This window comes from Canis aureus, chromosome 16 (assembly GCF_053574225.1).
Source record: "Canis aureus isolate CA01 chromosome 16, VMU_Caureus_v.1.0, whole genome shotgun sequence".
In the NCBI taxonomy this organism is placed as follows: domain Eukaryota; kingdom Metazoa; phylum Chordata; class Mammalia; order Carnivora; family Canidae; genus Canis; species Canis aureus.
Genome location: NC_135626.1, coordinates 27,826,631 through 27,846,759, shown reverse-complemented (window position 1 = coordinate 27,846,759; position 20,129 = coordinate 27,826,631). Strand labels below are relative to the sequence as shown.

At 37.9% G+C, this 20,129-nt stretch overlaps 1 protein-coding gene across 6 annotated transcripts in view; it reads left to right on the top strand.

The window, feature by feature from the left end:
* RAD51C (RAD51 paralog C) overlaps positions 1-20,129 on the top strand; it is a 57,085-nt gene that overhangs the window by 20,196 nt on the left and 16,760 nt on the right. For 3 of the 6 annotated variants that reach the window (XM_077852498.1, XM_077852497.1, XM_077852499.1), the window contains exons 6-9: positions 5,147-5,213; positions 6,263-6,323; positions 14,509-14,569; positions 15,947-16,070. In XM_077852498.1, coding sequence (XP_077708624.1) covers positions 5,147-5,213; positions 6,263-6,323; positions 14,509-14,569; positions 15,947-16,063 — 306 coding nt within the window. In that variant the 3' untranslated portion in view covers positions 16,064-16,070. Of the gene's footprint in view, positions 1-5,146; positions 5,214-6,262; positions 6,324-14,508; positions 14,570-15,946; positions 16,163-16,692; positions 17,918-20,129 lie in introns of those variants that run through there. The other 3 variants (XM_077852500.1, XM_077852494.1, XM_077852495.1) reach the window with 2 other exon arrangements.

Here is a 20,129-nt window from a genome sequence, read left to right as displayed (position 1 = left end):
ATTCTTTTATAAGTAATTGCTAAAGGTGCAAATTCTGATTTTGGGTTGTTTAACAGTTGGCAAGCCAGTGCATCTATTTACATTTTCCTCAAGAGATGTAGTGGGTAAAATAAATCCAGGTTTCCCTCACTATCCAAAAGTAGAGCATTCTAATAAAAACCTTTGGTAAGCCAAAAGGTATAAAGCAAAGAAGCAGTTAATCAGTAATTTATATGGAAAATTGTTTTAGCATTCCCAGACTCAAAAAATAATTTTTCTGATACCTTAGGACAGATGTTGCTAATGAATACACAAAGTAAATCAAGATAAAGCACAGAAGCTCACCCACATAGTTCAAAGCTATGGCAGCTTGATGCTAAGATGCTGAGTATCATTCCTCGGGGAAGGAGCTTGGTGATGGTGCTTTCCCTGCCTGGGTGCACTCTGCTTTTATAAGAGTTTTTTTTTCAAATGCTGAATACTATATTTGCTTTTCACTTTTTTTTCTTTTATTTTTTGTAAAAGTGAAAATCCTCTTTGGATTCTTTTGGTTAGCAAAAACAGGTACTAATATAGGTCTTTCATAAAAGTGAAGTGGCATAACAGGAGCTTTTGAAAAGCAGGGGATACCTGTACTCTATAAACCAGTGCTGTCTGAGAGGACTTTTTGGGAAGATGAAAATGCTTAGTCTAATACAGCAGTTGCATGGCTATTGAACACTTGAAAATGGTTAGTGTTACTGGTTAACTGAATGTCTAATTTTAATTTAATTTTAAAGAGCTATATGTGTGCCTAATGGCTGCAGGATTGGATAGTACACCTGTAATCAAAAAGTGTTGGTATAAATAAATATCCCTCCAAAAAAATAAAAAATAAAAAAAAAATAAATAAATATCCCAGTTGCTAGAGCTTAAACACTTGGTAGTCTGTAAAGGGAATTATTCTGCATGTTGGAGATGTCAGTCACCAATTTAAATTGCTGCTTAGCTTTTTCTAAGACACCTGATGTGAGGTAATACGTGAGGAAGCTTCTGTGACACTTAAGGAACGAGAAACTAGAAGTCGTGTCATCCAGGTGGTGCCTAATTGAAATCTAGTGGAACACAGTTTTCTCCCTTATAGACAAACAAAAATTTTAGGGTGTTAACCAGTACAGTGAGAATAGCCAAATGCCTTTTATTTCTCGGTTTTCTTATGGAACTGATGACTTTTTCAAAGTAGGTACCTTTTCTCATTGCTTTTCATAGAAGTTCTTAACACTGTCAGCTTTCAGTAGTATCTGTCATATTTCTAGAGGGAAAATCTGTATTGGAAGAATATTTAACTCTTTCTGGAGAAGTTGGAGCTGGGAGATGCCAATCTTTTATTGTATTCAGTCAGTCTTTTTTTTTTTTTTTTAAGATTTTATTTATTCATTCATGAGAGACACAGAGAGAGGCAGAGACACAGGCAAAGGGAGAAGCAGGCTCCATGCAGGGAACCTGACGTGGGACTCAATCCCGGGTCTCCAGGATCATGCCTTGGGCTGAAGGCTGCGCTAAATCTCTGAGCCATGGGTCTGCCCATATTCAGTCAGTCTTAAACACCCTTTTTCTCTACTTTAAAATTACTGTTCTTGGGGATCCCTGGGTGGCGCAGCGGTTTGGCGCCTGCCTTTGGCCCAGGGCGCGATCCTGGAGACCCAGGATCGAATCCCACATCGGGCTCCCGGTGCATGGAGCCTGCTTCTCCCTCTGCCTGTGTCTCTGCCTCTCTCTCTCTCTCTCTCTGTGACTATCATAAATAAATAAAAATTAAAAAAATTTAAAAAAAAATAAATAAAATTACTGTTCTTCATTTTGAGGCAAGAGAAACAAAAGCAAAAATAAATTATTGGGACTACATCCAAATAAAAAGCTTCTGCATAACAAAGGAAACAGTCAACAAAACTAAAAGACAACCTACTGAATGGGGAAAGATACTTGTAAATGATGATATACGATAAGTGGTTAGTATCCAAAATGTATAAAGAATTTATACAATGCAGTATTTACAGGGCAGAATAAATGTCTTGGCTTTAGAGCAGTATAAAAAAAAAAACCCAAATTTATACAGCTCAGTACCCAAAAAACAAATAATCTAACTAAAAATAGCCAGAAGACATGAACACACATTTCTCCAAAGAAGATGTGCATATGGCCAACAGACACATGAAAAGATGCTCAGCATCACTCATCATCAGGGAAACCAAATCAAAACCACAGTGAGATATCACCTTACACCTGTCAGAATGGCTAAAATATAAAACACAAGAAATACACATGGTGGTGAGTATGTGGAGAAAAAGGAACCCTCATGCACCGTTGGTGGGCATGCAAACTGTTGTGGCCAGTGTGGAAAACAGTATAGAGGTTCCTCAAAAAAACTAAAAATAGAAATAGCATATGATCTAGTAATCACACTACTGGGTGTTTGCCCAAAGAATAAGAAAACACTAATTTTAAAGAATATACGAAAAAAATTAAAAAATAAATTAAAATATAAATAAATAAATAAATAAATAAAGAAAGAAAGAAAGAAAGAAAGAAAGAAAGAAAGAAAATAAATAAATATGTACCCCCATGTTTATGGCAGATTATAATAGCTAAGATATGGAAGCAGCCCAAGTGTCCATTGACAGATGAATGGATGGAGAAGATGTGATATACACACATGCACACTGGAATATTATTGAGCCATAAACAAATGAAATTTTGGCATTTGCAACAACATGGATGAATCTAGAGAGTACAGTGCTAAGCAAAATAAGCCAGTCAGAAAAAGACAAATACCGTATGATTCGTTCATATGTGGAATTCACGAAAAATGAATAAAGGAAGAATAAAGAGACAAACCAGGGGCTCCTGGTTGGTTCAGGAGGTTGAGCAGCCAATTCTTGGTTTTGGCTTGGGTCATGATCTTAGGGTCTTGGAATTGAGTCCCATATCAGCTTCCACCTTCAATGGGGAGTCTGCTTGAGATTCTCTCTTTCGCTTTGCCTCTGCCCCTCACCCCACACTTGTGCATTCTCTCTCCCCCTCAAATAAATAAATCTTAAAAAAAAAAAAAAAAAAAAAGAACAGAGACAAACCAAAAATCAGACTGCTGGGCATGGAGCCCAACACGGGCTTGAATTCATGACCCTGATATAAAGACCTAATCTGAGGGAATCCCTGGGTGGCTCAGCGGTTTGGTGCCTGCCTTTGGCCCAGGGCGCGATCCTGGAGTCCCGGGATCGAGTCCCGCATCGGGCTCCCGGCATGGAGCCTGCTTCTCCCTCTGCCTGTGTCTCTGCCTCTCTCTCTCTCTATGATAAATCAATCAATCAATCTTTAAAAAAAGAAAAAAAGACCTAATCTGAGACAAGAGTTTTTCACTTAACCAACTAAGCCACTAGGCACCCCCAGATTCTTAACTATAGAAAACAAACAGATGGTTGCCAGAGAGGAGGTGGGTGGGGAAATGGGCGAAATAAGCAAAAGGATTAAGAGTACACTTATCTTGGGGCACCTGGGTGGCTCAGTAGGTTCTGTGTCCAACTCTTGGTTTCAGCTCAGGTCTCAGGGTCTTCGGGTGGAGCTGCACATCAGGTTCTGAGCTCAGTGGGGAGTCTGCTCAAGGATTCTCCTCACTTTCTGCCCTCCCCCCGCCCTTGTTCACTCTTTCTCTAAAATAAATCTTTAGAGAGTACAGTTAATGCTTACAGAGATCTTGAGTCACTATATTGTTATACCTGAAACTAATATAATACTTTGTTAACTGAACTGGAATTAAAATTTAAAAATAAAAAAGAATACTGTTTTTAAAACATGGACTCTTTTCTATAGGTCATTATTTAGCCCAAAAGAATTATTATTTTTAGCTGTGAGGGCCGTTTATGAGTAAAGCAACAGCTATATCTATTATCAGCAGACTAGTATAGTTATAATTTGGAGTCATTTGACCTGAACACCTATTTTTTGCCACTTCTTCTATATTTTCTTTATGATTTTAAGTCTTTTCTCATAATTTTTGCCTCAATTTCTTTTTTTCCCCCTGTAAAACCAGAAATGGTAGTAGTGTATTTGTCTCTTTTGTAAAGATATAAACAGTGAGTTATTTATTAAGTATCTCACACTCTTTTAATTAAATATATTCTGGAAAGGCAACAGTGATAGCAAAACAAAAAACAAAAAACAAAAAAAAAAGCCAGACTCAATCTTTTTTTTTTTTTTTTTTTAGACTCAATCTTTCTAAGCTTCTGATTTCTCGTGTGTTAAACTGAAATAATATCAAAAACTAATAATACCTCATTCATGGAGTAGTTGTGAAGGGTAGATAAGGTAATGAAGGTAAAGCACTTAGCATAGTTTCTGGCATGTTTTAAGTACTCAGTAAATGTTTATTACCACTACTGAGATTGCTGCTATTGGTCTGGTGGTTTCTATTGGCTTATCCAAAACTTAAATTTTAAAAGTGAGGTTTTTCCGATAACTCCCAGTTATGAACTTTTTTTTTTTAAGATTTTATTTATTTATTTATGAGAGACACAGAGAGGCAGAGACACAGGCAGAGGGAGAAGCAGGCTTCTTGCAGGGAGCCTGACATGTGACTCGATCCCAGGCCTCTGGGATCACACTCTTAAGCCGAAGGCAGATGCTCAACCTCTGAACCACCCAGGTGTCCCAGTTATGAACTTTTTATATGTAGTCTCTTTACACTTTTATGTATTAGCTGTTATATTTTTATTCTTCCATTTTCACAATTGTTCTTTTTTTTTTTTTTTTTTTTTTTTTTTTTTATGATAGTCACAGAGAGAGAGAGAGAGAGGCAGAGACATAGGCAGAGGGAGAAGCAGGCTCCAAGCACCGGAAGCCCGACGTGGGATTCGATCCCGGGTCTACCAGGATCACGCCCTGGGCCAAAGGCAGGCGCTAAACCGCTGCGCCACCCAGGGATCCCTAATTGTTCTTATCTATTAAAATGTTTATGTTCAATAGAATCATGTTTTCAGATAATTTTTATGGGCAAATATTAAAAATTTATCAGAAAAGTTCTCATTACCGAAATATATTTTTCTTCAAATTGTATTCAGAATACTAAAATTACAGAACTACTTCCTTGATAATTTTGAGGAGAGATTCACCTAATTTTCTCACTTTTTTTTAGGTACTTTTAACAAATCAGATGACAACAAAGATTGATAGAAATCAGGCCTTGCTGGTTCCTGCATTGGGTGGGTAATTAATCATATAAACATTTTTTTTTAAGTTTTGTATTTATTTAAGTAATCTCTATAACCATCATAGGGCTTGAACTCACAACCTCAAGGTTAAGGGTCACATGTTCTTCTGAGAGCCAACCAGGTGCCCCCAGATAAGCATTTTAAATTTAACACATTTTTTTTCTCCCCCTTTCACGTGATGCTTATTGAGTACTATCAGCTCCACAAAAGCAGAGAATGTATCAGTCTTATTCACTAATAAGTCTCAGTGTGGGGAAGCCCGGGTGGCTCAGCGGTTTAGTGCCGCCTTCAGCCCAGGGTGTGATCCTGGAGACCTGGGATCAGGTCCCACATCAGGTTCCCTGCATGGCGCCTGCTTCTCCCTCCGCTTATGTCTCTCATGAATAAATAAAATCTTAAAAGAAAAAGAAATGCTTTCTAAAAAATAAAGAAAAAGTAAGTCTTAGTGTGGAGCACAATACCTTTAGATATTGACTCATTGTTTTAGTTATTTAATAAACATTTATTGAGCATTTACTGTTTGGCAACTATTGTGTTAGATACCGAGCATATAAATATTCATAAGATGACTCTTGCCTTTAGAAAGTCTTAGACAGGAGGAATGGTGAATTCATTAAAATTCACATACAGTGAATAGACTTATGGCTCTTCCTAACCTCAGTCATGGTTTTGTTAGGATACAGTCCTTCGAGATTTTTCTTTTACTAAATTCTTTAAGAATATTTTGTCAGAGTTTTGCTTTCCTTCCAGTAGCCAGAAATATGTTGTTAGTAGTTCTGATAATGGAAGATTGACAAAATGTTGACTCAAACTATAAAGTTTTCTGAAAGCAAAAACAAAGGATAATGATCTATTTCTAAAGATAGGTAAAAATTTATTAATCTCAGGATGTTACCCATGTGTACAGGGGTTTTAAAAGTATAAGTATATTCTTGTGTTAAATTAGGTAAAGTAAAACTGTTTTGGTCAGAGGCATTCTGAGAGACTTACAGCCTTGTCAGTAAGGCAGTTTACAGTTGTTTTGTTCTTGTTCCCACCAGGGGAAAGTTGGGGACATGCTGCTACAATACGGCTAATTTTTCACTGGGACCAAAAGCAAAGGTCAGTATAGAAACAGGTTAATAATTCTGAATATTGGGTTAATTACACTGAACAGTTATATTTTCTTAGATCTACAACAGTGGATGACATCTATAGTGCCTCATGAATGAGAGTTTTTGTTGCCTTGTCCTTCATAACCTAGAGAAAATATAGAAACATGTTGTTAAACTGCACATTGAGCTAACAGGAAGTTCTTTGGAATATTTAAATGATGGGGCGCACCTGAAATGAGTAGGTGGCCAAAGAATGCTACCTTCTATAGCTCTTTGAAATCAAGTACCATTTATTAGCCTTGCAAAAGGAGGTAGGTACTCTATGTTCCTAGAAAGGATTGAAAAAAGAATAAAATCAGGACAAAAGGAAAACTTTTGAGGTTAGCTTTTGGACTAATTTATGTGGAAAATAGGATGGTTTTTCCTAGTTGCTTAATATATTTCTTGTATGAAATTGTGTCTATTTTTGTTTTCTTTTGTATTTTGCTATCCTACTTCTGTTACCCAGTTACTTACCTGCCTTTCACAAGTATTGTTCTTTAAAATAAAACTATGACAGCATGAAACCTTTGTATTTGTTTTTAAAGCTGCTGAGCAAGTGAACAAACCAGCTTTCATTTTCTTTAAAATAGGCAAATGAAAGCTGTGGAGTTTTTTTATTCTACACTTCTAGAAATGTTAGATTTATGCCACCCCCTGTGCTTTGAGGTTAATTTGTATAATTGAAAGAACTTGGTTTGGAAATACTGTTGATGAAAGGAAGAAATTGAGAAAGCATGTGGACAAAGATGGAAAAAAGGGTTGCTTAAATATATATCAGGTCTGGTCAGTGATACTGTCTTAGTTCTTTACCAATATTTCTTTGTTCTTTTCCTAACTAAAAAAAATCATGCCTGACCAAATTAGGTCTTACTTACTCTGAGTTCATAGCAGAATATATTACACTTACGTACATGTTTTGAAACTAATGCATGTGGTTTGTGTCTCTTTTAAAAATGTCATTTCCAAAAAAATAAAAATAAAAATGTCATTTCCTGGGGGTTCCCTGGGTGGCTCAGTGGTTTACTGCCTGCCTTCACACCCAGGGCGTGATCTTGGAGACCCGGGATCAAGTCCCACATTGGGCTTCCTACATGGAGTCTGCCTGTCTCTTTCTGTGTCTCTCATGAATAAATAAATAAAATAAAAAATAAAAATGTCATTTCCAAAGAGCTCAGGTACCTCTTCCCCCCGCCCATAAAACATAATGCTTTACAATTGACTTCTATCCCCCAGTTCTGTAAATAAGGCATTGTATTCTGGATCACAAAAGGAATTCTTTCCTCAACAACAAACCCTATTGTAAATATTTGGCAACAGTTCTCCAGAACATATTGAACATACTGCTTATACTTTCCCAGATTCAGGTTTTCTTTCTTTTCTTTTTTTTTTTTTTTTAAGCATTTGTTTGTTTGTTTGTTTGTTTATTCGTGAGAGACAGAGGCAGAAACACAGGCAGAGGGAGAAGCACGCTCCATGCAGGGAGCCCGATGTGGGACTTGATCTCGGGACTCCAGGATCAGACCCTGGGCCCAAGGCAGGCGCCCAACCACTGAGCCACCCAGGGTTCCCCTCTTTCTTTTTTTAATATTTTTTTATTTATTTTTGAGAGAGAGAGTGCATGAGCAAAAAAGAGTGTGTGTACATATACTCATGAACACGGGGAGGGACAGAGGGAAAAGCAAATTCTCCACTGAGCAGGGAGTCCAGTGCAGGACTATATTCCAGGCCCTGGGATCATGACCTGAGCTGAAGGCAGATGTTTAACTGACTGAGCAACCAGGCTCCCCAGATTGAGGTTTTCTGTAAAGTGCATCCCACTGTTCAAATGTTTTTAGGAATTCTCCTTTAACTAGTATATAGTGGTGGTCGTCTACTCTTATTCTACTATTAAATATTCACTAATAGAATACATCTAAAAAATAAAAATAATATAAGCAAAGCAAGATTGTTTAATCTTTTAATGCACTCATCAGAAGATGTTTGCCTTCTTTGTCAAATTCTAGAAGTTAGCATTGGTTGGGTATCCATGAGATCAGAAAATTATGCTTACTCTTTAAGAGTTAGCCATTTTGTGACTTTCAGCTTCTCACTCATCCTTTCCAAGAAATTGGAGAATGGTGTTGAAGACTGACATTGAATTAGATAGATGTAGGGGAAATCTGTTCCATAAGTTTTTTCTATATCCCAGACTATGATTTTAGTGACTGCTTGCTTATGCTAGGTACTTAACTGGGCAGTTAATATACATTTCATAAATTCCCTTTAATAACTCTGAAGGATCTATATGTACATAGAGGTGAGAAGACCAAGGCTGCCCAGACAGATTAACTAAGAGTAATTAATAACCACCATTGTTTTGAATATTTATTAACTGTCCTTTATTGTGCTAAAAAGCATTATATATGTGTGTGTGCATATATATATATAGTATTTCATTTTATTTTCCAAATAACTATGAAATTAGTAGTAGTATCCACATTTTATAGCTGACTATATAATAGAGTCTGTTTCTTTTCCTAAAACTGCTGTTTCTACAATGTAATTAAAGTATTGTGTTGATTACCAGCAAATCTGAAAGTATAGCTCTTATTCTCATTTTTAGATAAAATCCCTTTTCTCCAAACTGTTTCCTGCCCCCCGCCCCCCGCCCCCCCCCCGGCTGGGGATATATGATAAGTAATGTGCATACTTTATTATAATTAAAATAAGTTGACCTCATTTATTAGAATTAAAATAGTTTTGTTCTTCATTGTTTGAAACCAGTCATCTTAAAAAAAAGAGACAGACCAGTTATTATTAAGTCATTAAAGTTGCATGAAATCTTGTATGTATTTTAAAATTTAGTTTATCTTGAAAGGACAAAAATAGAAATTCACACTGGGAAAATAGTTATAAAAATGAACACTTCCAGTTTAAGCAGAAAACTAAAAACCTTAAGTAGCCAAATTTATATTGAGAGTTGAACCTTAGTGTCCCATTTATGTTCCAGTCCCCCTCTTTCACTGGAAACACCTGAGTTTTACCTTTTGACTAACAATGAAATGATACTCCAACGGTTATTCAAATAAGTACTTTTGTCTCTGTCCTGTATATTGTGTGGGGTTTTCCTCCAATTTGCATATTCATGATAACATGAGACTGAGATTGTTCAAAATTATATCACTTTTTGCCAAGAAGATCTGGTGGTAGAATGGAGTAATATATCAACACCCCCACACAGTGTTTCATATGTGTGCTCAGCTTTAGAGCACAAATTGTGCTTCTGTCTTATTTCTTCCTGACCCAAACTGTAGTTCAGCCATATGTTAGTAAGCTTCATCTCAGCTGAGGCCATGAGCCAAGTGATTCTTTGGTTCAATTTGTTTAAAAAGATCTCTTGAAATGCAGATATGAAATATAAAATCTTATTTTTACCTAGGAATTTGAGGAAGTTTTTCACCCTGAATATTTAGTGCCCACTTGACTTTAGGATTTTTAATAAATATGTAAAAGCTTCTTAAAAGCTTATTTACTTTTTAAATAATTTTCTCAGAAAATTCAGATGTGAGACACCGGGTGGCTCAGTTGGTTAAGCGTCTGCCTTTGGCTCAGGTCATGATATCAGAGTCCTGGGATTGAGCCCCACATTGGGCTTTCCGCTCAGCAAGAAGCCTACTTATCCCTCTCCCTCTGCCTACTGCTGCTCCTGCTTTTTCTCTCTCTCTGTCAGATAAAAGAAAATTCAAATGTATTGTATCTTTTTTGGACATATGGTAATATGAGGTGATTTAGATACTAATTTTTCAGAATAAGTTTAGCTAATTTTTGTTTTATTCAATCAAAATGATTTTTTAAATAAGGCATATTAAAATACACCATGTCTCTGTTTTTCTTATATATATGCATATGTATATATTTTTTCTTATATATATATATATATGTATATATATATATATATAACTTTTACTTATTTATTTTTAATTTTTTAAAGTAATCTCTGTGCCCAAACTGGGGTTGCAGCTTACAACTTGGAGGTCAAGAGTCACATGCTCTACCAACTGAGCCAGCGAGGCACCCTAATTTTTCTGTTATATTTTGTATTAAAGTTAGAATTATCAACCCAGGGGCACCTGGGTGGGTCATAAGTTGAGCGTCTGCCCTTGGCTCAGGTCATGATCCTGGGGTCCTGGGATTGAGTCCTGTAGCAGGCTCCTCACAAGGAGCCTGTCTCTGCCTCTCTCTGTGTGTCTCTCGTAAATAAATAAATAAAATCTTAAAAAAAAACCAAAACTGGGGCAGCCCGGGTGGCTCAGCGGTTTAGCGCTGCCTTTGGCCCAGGGCCTGATCCTGGAGACCCAGGATCGAGTCCCATGTCAGGCTCCCTGCATGGAGCCTGCTTCTCCCTCTGCCACCACCCCCCTCTCTGTCTCTGTCTCTCATGAATAAATAAATAAAATCTTAAAAAAAATGTTTAAAAAACAAAACAAAACAGCAAGACAGATGAGAGAAACCAATTGTTTACTATCCAAGCCACACTCAAGCCTTCTTGGTAGCCTATAACCAAGTGCCTTGAACCAAGTAAAAAATAAACACCAAGCAGCCAGTAAAAAAGGAAGTCAATATTATATGTAAATAAATGACCCTTTTAACTCTGAGAGTTTATGATTTTTCTCTAAGGTAGAATCTGCATTTTGTGCAGTTATATCAGTTTTTTAAAACTGGTAAATTGTGGGGCACCTGGCTGGCGCAGTTGGTAGATTATGCAACTTTTGATCTTGGGGTTGTGAGTTCAAGCTCCATGTTGGGTAGTGGGCCACTTAAAAATTTATTTTTTTAATTAAATTGTGGTAAATTGTATATATCATAAAATGTATCAGTTTAATCGTTTAAGTGTAGTTTAGTGGCATGAAGTACATTCACATTATTGTGCAGTCATGACCACCATCCATCTCCAGAACGTTTTCATCTTCCCCAACTGAAACTGTTCCCATGTAACACGAGCTCCCTATTCTCCCCTCCCCCAGCCTGTAGCAACAGTATTCTACCTTCTGTCTATGAATTTCACTACTGTGGGCACCTCATTTAAGTGGAATGATACAATATTTGTCCTATTGTGTCTGGCCTTTTTTTCACTTAGCATAGTTTTCAATATTCATTGTTACATGTGACAAGAATTTCTTTCCTTTTCAAGACTAATTAATATGCCATTATATGTATAAACTACATTATTAAAAAAGATTTTATTTATTCATGAGAGAGAGAGAGAGAGAGGCAGAGACACAGGCAGATGGAGAAGCAGGCTCCATGCAGGGAGCCCAATGTGGGACTCGATCCTGGGTCTCCAGCATCACACCCCAGGCTGAAGGTGGCACTAAGCCACCGGGGCTGCCCTATAAACTACATTTAATTTATTGATCCATCTGTCAGACACTTGGGTTGCTTCTATCTTTGCCTATTATGAATAAATTATATCAGTTTTAAAGTAATTTTTTAAAAGGTTTTATTTATTCATGAGAGAGAGAGAGAGAGGCAGAGACATAGGCAGAGGGAGAAGCAGGCTTCATGCAGGGAGCCTGATATGGGGCTTGATCCTGGGACTCCAGGATCATACCCTGAGCCAAAAGCAGACGCTCAACCACTGAGCCACTCAGGCATCCCAGTTTTAAAGTTATTTTGAAAGATAGTTTAAAAGTTTTTGCTTAGGAGGCACCTGAATGGCTCAATTGATGAAGCATCCAACTCTTGGTTAATCTCAGGGTTGTGAGATTGAGCCCCATGTCTGGCTCCGTGCTTAGTGTGGAGTTTCTTAAGATTCTCTCCTTCTCCTTCTACCCTCCTCCCCACTCTCTCTTTCTCAAATAAGATAATATTAATAATAAGATAATATTAATAAATAAAATATTAAAGAAAAAGTTTGGAGTGGCTTAGTCACATCTGGGTGGCTCAGTCACATCTGCCTTTGGCTCAGGTCATGATCCTGGAGTCCCAGGATCAAGCCCCACATTGGGCTCCCTGCTCAGTGGGGAGTCTGTCTCTCCCTCTGCCCATCACTCCGCTCCTGCTCTCTCTTTCTTGCTTTCTTTCTCAAATAAATAAATAAATAAAATCTTTAAAAAAACGTTTTTGCTTAGGCCACCTTGCTAGCTCAGTCTGTAGAGTATGTGCCTCTTGATCTTGGGGTCAGAAGTTCAAGCCCCACATTGGGCATAGAGATTACTCAATTAAAAATTTGTTTTAATAATTTAATAAAAGTTTTTGCTTTATTTATTTATTTATTTTTAAAAGATTCATTCATTTATTCATGAAAGACACAGACTGAGATAGAGAAACAGAGACATAGGCAGAGGGAGAAGCAGGCTCTTTGCAGGGAGCTCGATGCAGGACTCAATCCTGGATCCCAGGATAACGATCTGAGCCAAAGGCAGGCACCCAATCACTGAGCCACCCAGGCGTCCCACTTATATTTATTATTACAATATTTGAGCAAAGTTCATAAGAGCTCAGAATTTTATTTTTATTTTTTTAAAGATTTTATTTATTTACTCATGAGAGAGAGAGGCAGAGATACAGGCAGAGGGAGAAGGAGGCTCCGATGTGGGACTCAATCCCGGGTCTCCAGGATCACACCTTGAGCCAAAGGCAGATGCTCAACTGCTGGGCCATCTAGGCGTCCCAGAGTTTAGAATTTTAAATCTGGGAAGCCCGGTGGCTCAGTGGTTTAGCACCACCTTCAGCCCAGGATATGACCCTGGAGACCCGGGATCGAGTCCCACGTCAGGCTCCCTGCATGGAGCCTGCTTCTCCCTCTGCCTGTGTCTCTGCCTCTCTCTTTCTCTGTGTGTCTCTCATGAATAAATAAATAAAATATTAAAAAAAAAGAATTTTAAATCTAAGTACTTTCAGCTTTCAGTTTTATATTACTTTGTGGACTATATAATAAGAATATACCTAAACAGTCTTTGTTCTGTCATGACAGAATCTGACAGTGATTCTTTTGGACATAATAATTTTTAAGAATATATCTTCTTGATTATGATATGAGTATGTGTTCTTCATTTATATCCCAAGGAATTGTCTTAATACTTGTATCATAACACACAAAAAGTACACAGTTACTGCAGAAAGTTGGAAAAACAAACAAAAAAGCAACCTTTATCTTGTAATAACAACTTAACTTTTTTTTTTTTTTTAATTTATTTATGATAGTCACACACAGAGAGAGAGAGAGAGAGGCAGAGACACAGGCAGAGGGAGGAGCAGGCTCCATGCACCGGGAGCCCGACGTGGGATTCGATCCCGCGTCTCCAGGATTGTGCCCTGGGCCAAAGGCAGGCGCCAAACCGCTGCGCCACCCAGGGATCCCACAACTTAACTTTTTAATTGTAGTCTTTTCGTTTGTTTAATTTAAAGATTTTATGACATGGCAGAGGGAGAGGCAGGCTTCCCACTGGGAGCCTGATGTGGGACTCAATCCCGGAACTCCAGGATCACGACCTAAGCCAAAAGCAGACACTCAACCACTGAGCCACCCAGGCATCCCTTGATTGTAGTCTTGTAGTATTTTTTCTATACATGTTTACTCATAAATGTGGGCTCATACAGCGTAACTTTTACTTAAAATATATTAATATATACTTACTTAATATATTAATATAAATATAATATAGAAATTTATTTGAATTGGTTATTGGACAGTTAGGTTGCTTTATTTATTTTTTATTTTTTGTTTGTTTTTTTGGTTGCTTTAAAATTCCATTTATGTAGGGATGCCTGGATACCTCAGTCAGTAAACTGTCTTTGGCTCACATTTTCAATTTCTCAAGGTCCTAGGATTGATCCCTGCATTAGGCTCTCTGCTCACCTGGGAGTCTGCTTCTCCCTTCCCTCTGTATGCGCTTGCTCTCTCTCTCAAAATAAAAATAAAATCTTTTAAAAAGTAAAATAAAATTCCACTTATGTAAACAACTTTGTTATTATATGTAATACTTATACGCACACATTACAGCTATTGATTAAAGGAGTCTTTTAGATATTTCTTCGCTTTCTGTGTCCTTCGGGAACAAAACAATAGAATTGTAGTGAAAAAAACTATAAATTTAAATTATTAAATCAGTCATCTGAACTAATTAAGATCATGTGTTTGTGTATATTTATTTTTTTTCTCTAAGCAGGTTGGCAACATTGTACAAATCACCAAGCCAGAAGGAATCTACAGTACTGTTTCAAATCACAGTCAGTATTATTTGATTAGAGTGGGATTTTGGTGTTGGTGGGCAGTAATTATCTGAAGAGAGCATTTACAAATTGCTTCTGTTAACTTCTGTAGGCAGCAAGCATATTTGAGGACAGCTTTTGATGCTTAGAACATTATCCCCAAAATAGTATATATACAGAATATTCTAGTCACAACTGGACTGAAATTTATTCTTAAGAACAGAGGAAATACTTATTTGTAGGCTAGTGTGTTCCATGCCATATGCAATGTCAGGATATTAAAAATTTTTAAAGTGAACGTTGTTAAAGATTTTCCAAGAAAAAAATACTAACATTACTCTTAAGTAATTTTAGTCTGTAGATATTATAGATCTATCATAGCCACCAAATATATCCTGCCATAAAATGTTAATTTCCCTATAATTTAAAATCATAGAACACACTCTTTTGGCTGAAAAATGCATATTTATCAGTAGTGTTGAGTCATAAGTCATAAGTCTTGGCATCTTATTTTTTAAGGACAAAAACAGAAATAGAAAGATTCTCAAACTGAATTATCAACTTAGTCTTTGTACTGCTTAGGTGCATTTAAAGTATCCTAATGGGAAAGCTTTAGAGTATTTAATTGTGAAAATAAAGTTGTAAAGCACCTAAGTAATTAGTACATGTTACCTCTTTTTACATCTTCAGTAGAGCCACCATAAAGTTTGTCAAGATTTTTGGGGCATGTGCATGGCTCAGTTGGTTAAGTGTCTGCGTTCGGCTCAAGTCATGATCCTGGGTTCGAGTCCCACATTGGGCCGGAGATCCCTGCTTGGCGGAGAGCCTGCTTCTCCAGCCATTGCCCCTCCCCCCATGCATGCATAGGTTCTCCCTCTCTCAAATAAATAAAATCTTAAAAAACTATTTTCTTTTAGAGTACACTTTTATAATGCACTGTTATTTCTCTGTGTGTATGTGTAAGTAAATATACAAGTAAATAAATATACAGATACAAGATACTCTAGATATAAAATACACTAGTTACAGTGCTGGCTTGGACACCTATTTCTGAGGTTTAACCTGTTCATTCACAGTAGTTAATAACTTCTGTCTCAAAAATAAAGTAGCTCTTTTATCAGTTACTTAAAAATATTTGGAAAACCAATTGTTATTTATTTATTTTTAAAGATTTTATTCATTTATTCATGAGAGACAGAGAGAGAGAGGCAGAGACCTAGGCAGAGGGAGAAGCAGGCTCCCTATGAGGAGCCTGATGCAGGACTCCATCCCAGGACCCCAGTATCATACCCTGAGCTGAAGGCAGACACTCAACCAGTGAGCCCCCCAGGTGTCTTCCAATTGTTATTTTAGATGTTCTTAAATCATACTTACATATTTTTTTTTATCTTCCAGCCTCAAGGATTTAGAGATGCTGTTGTTGCTACCGCATGTTCTTTGCAAACAGAAGGTTCATTGAATTCCCGGAAACGGTCGCGAGAATCAGAGGAAGAACAGGAATCCAAAGACTAGTCTTAAAGTATACATATGTGTTGATTCTGTGAGATGTAATATATACAAGTAGTAGATTCTTTACTTTGAAATAAAAACACACAGTATGGCTTATATGAATCAAGAGCATATGAAGTGAGTATGAAAAACAATGAGTATAATTTTCTAAATTTTTCTAAAGCAGTTCTCCAATTATATTTTGCCTGGTTTTCATTTTAGTAGCAGTCAGCAGAGATGATACAGGTATTGTGTTTTTGCAAATGTGGAAAGCTGATCTCATGTCACCAATCTGAACTTATCATTAGGACTGTTTTTTCCTCTTTTCTCTGTTAATTACCTAGAAAATCCTAAAAAGAAAAATTTATTTTCACATTCCTGATGTGTTCTCCTCCTTAAATATAGTTTTGATAATTCTTTTTTTTTTAAAGATTTTATTTATTTATTCATGAGAGATACACAGAGAGAGAGAGTGAGAGAGGCAGAGACACGGGCAGAGGGAGAAGCAGGCTTCATGCAGGGAGCCTGACATGGGACTCGATCCCAGGTCTCCAGGATCACGCCCTGGGCTGCAGGTGGCGCTAAACCTCTGTGCCACCAGGGCTGCCCAGTTTTGATAATTCTTTTTTTTTTTTTTTTTTTTTTTATGACAGTCACACAGAGAGAGAGAGAGAGAGACAGAGACACAGGCAGAGGGAGAAGCAGGCTCCATGCACCGGGAGTCCGACGTGGGATTCGATCCTGGGTCTCTAGGATCGTGCCCTGGGCCAAAGGCAGGCGCCAAACCGCTGCGCCACCCAGGGATCCCAGTTTTGATAATTCTTAAAAATGCCCTGTTTTTGAGCTGTCTCTTCCTTCGTATCATGGCTCCCTGCAGACCTCTGGTGAAGGCCAAGACCCTTAAAAAGAGGACCAAGAAGTTCATCCAGCATTGGTCAGGCCAATATGTCAAAATTAAGCACAACTGGCAGAAACCCAGAGGCGTTGACAGTAGAGTGCACAGAAGATTCAAGGGCCAGATCTTGATGCCCAGCATTGGTTACAGGAGCAGCAAAAGAATAGAACACATGCTGCCTAGTGCATTCTGGAAGTTCCTAGTCCAAAACGTCAGGGAATGAAGTGCTGCTGATGTGCAAAATATCTTACTGTGCAGAGATTGCTCACAACATCTCCAAGAATCACACAGCCACTGTAGAAAGAGCAGACCAGCTGGCTATCAAAGTCACCAATCCCAATGCCAGGCTGCACAGCAAAGAAAATGAATAGACAGCTTATGTGCACATCATATTTATGTTAATAAAACCATAAAACTATAAAAAAAGAAAAAGGCTTGTTTTTATTATTATAAAGAGAAGCCAGCACGTGAGTCAGCATATTGTATTCGTTTTTAATGGTAGGATACAAATTTTAGATGACCAATCTGATTTTTTTTTTTAAGATTTTATTTATTTACTCATGAGAGACAGACAGAGGCAGAGGGAGAAGCAGGCTCCATGCAGGGAGTCTGACGCAGGGACCCAATCCCGGGTCTCCAGGATCACGCCCTGGGCTGAAGGCAACGCTAAACCGCTGAGCCACTGAGGCTGCCCGACCAATCTGATTTTAGTGACTCCAGTCTAAAAATCTAAGTTATTTGTTTAATTTTTATGTTACTTTAAAGGAAGGACTTTGGAACTGTTACCCTATCTGGAAATTGTCTAGAACATTCATCTTCCAGAATAGTCAAGTTGATAAACTGACATTTATTTCAACATTTTTGAAACATGGTGTGATCCATTCTAGAATTCTAGATGTATTGACATTTTCTTTTGAATAATCTTAACACTGTTTGAATAAATTAAAATTTTGAATTCTTGAGTGCTTTTAAAATCATCTAAACATGTTTTGGCACCTGATTCTTCTTAGTACTTCTCAATTCATTCACAAAATTTACTTTGGTTTCCAGTATTTAAATAACTGTGACAACCATATTCTCCAGATATTAGTGACAATTGGTTATTTCCTGTCCCAGATGGAACACTAAATTTATGAAATTTTAAAAATACAATTATTCTTGGGCACCTGGGTGCTCAGTCAGGTCAGTTAAGCATTTACCTTTGGCTTAGGTTATGATCCCGGGATCCTGGGATGGAGCCCTGCATCCGGTTCTCTGCTCAGCAGGGAGTCTGGTTCTCCCTCTCTCTCTCTCTCTGTACACCCTCCCCCCACCACCACCAAGCTCATGCTTGCTCTCTCTTACTCTATCTCAAATAAATGAAATCTTTAGAAACACCTGGGTGGCTTAGTGGTTGAGCATCTGCCTTCAGCCCAGGGTGTGATCCTGGAGACCTGGGACCAAGTCCCACGTCGGGCTCCCTGCATGGAGCCTTCTTCTCCCTCTGCCTATGTCTCTGCCTCTTCCTCTCTCTGTGTCTCTCACGAATAAATAAATAAAATCTTTAAAAAGAACTTTAAAAAATTATTCTGTAATTGGTTATATATAGAATAACCATAGTTTGCCAGGACTTTTTTTTTTTTTTAAGATTTTATTTATTCATTCGTGAGAGACCCACAGAGAGAGAGAGAGGCAGAGACACAGGCAGAGGGAGAAGCAGGCTCCATGCATGCAGGGAGCCCGACGTGGGACTTGGTCCCAGGTCTCCAAGATCACACCCTGGGCTGAAGGTGGCACTAAACCACTGAGCCACCGGGGCTGCCCATTGCCAGGACTTTTTTTTTTTTTAAATTTATTTATGATAGTCACACAGAGAGAGAGAGGCAGAGACATAGGCAGAGGGAGAAGCAGGCTCCATGCACGGGGAGCCCGACGTAGGATTCGATCGTGGGTCTCCAGGATCGTGCCCTGGGCCAAAGGCAGGCGCTAAACCGCTGCGCCACCCAGGGATCCCGCCAGGACTTTTTTGAGAGTAAAAGTAGACACTGCTAACAATTAACACCACGACAGTGGATGTAAATCAGGACCATCCCAGGCAAATGAGGCATATGGCCATCCAATTATATGAGACTAATTTTAAATGACTAGGATGGTTGATTGTAATTATTTTTGAGGTCCTTAGGCATATATTTTTATTAATGCAGTCATAAAAAAATTAACCATTTTGTATTTTCTCTGCTCAAATCATAAGATCAAGAGAGGGAGGGGGTTATAAGTGATAAATATCAGTGTTACTAGGCATCAGAACTGTAGGAATCTTATAAAAGCATCATAACAGTATACTTTAAAGAACTATAGGACCTGGAATATAGATAAAGCTAAGTGTATTTCTTTTTTTTTTTTTTTTAAGATTTTATTTATTTATTCATGAGAGACACAGAGGCAGGCTCCATGCAGGGAGCCTGATATGGGACTCAATCCCAGGACTCCAGGATCATGCCGAGCTGAAGGAAGATGCTCAACTGCTGAGCCACAAGACGTCCCAAGTGTATTTCTTTTTGTTTGCAACTCTTTAGATAAACTTTATGTAAAATAGCCTTTCAAAATTGTTGCTATTGCTAAAAAGATAATTATTTTCCTAGTTATAATATACACTTAAATCTTCATCTGCTTGGCCTGGAATAACAAAATACCATAAACTTAACAGAATTTTCTCACAGTATTAGAGACTAGAAGTCAAAGATCAGTGTGTCTGCATGGTGTAGTTCTGGTGAAATTTGTAGACAGCTACCTACTTAACTGAGTGCTCACAAGGCCCTTCCTTGAACATGCATGAAGAGATATATCTTTCTTCATCTTACAAAGCCACCAGTCCTATCAGATTAGGACTTCACTTTTATTACCTCATTTAGCATTATTTACCCTCCAAAAACTTTATCTCCAAATATAAACACACTGGAGTTTAGGGCTTCAACATGAATTTTAGAAAGAATTCAGTTTGTAGAAATACGGAAATTTAAAATAACAGCAGGGCAGCCCCGGTGGCTCAGCGGTTTAGCCCCACCTTCAGCCCAGGGTGTGATCCTGGAGACCTGGGATCAAGTCCCACGTCGGGCTCCCTGCATGGGCCTGCTTCTCCCTCTGCCCATGTCTCTGTGTCTCTCTCTGTCTCTCATGAATAAATAAAATCTTTAAAAAAATAAAAAAACATAGAAA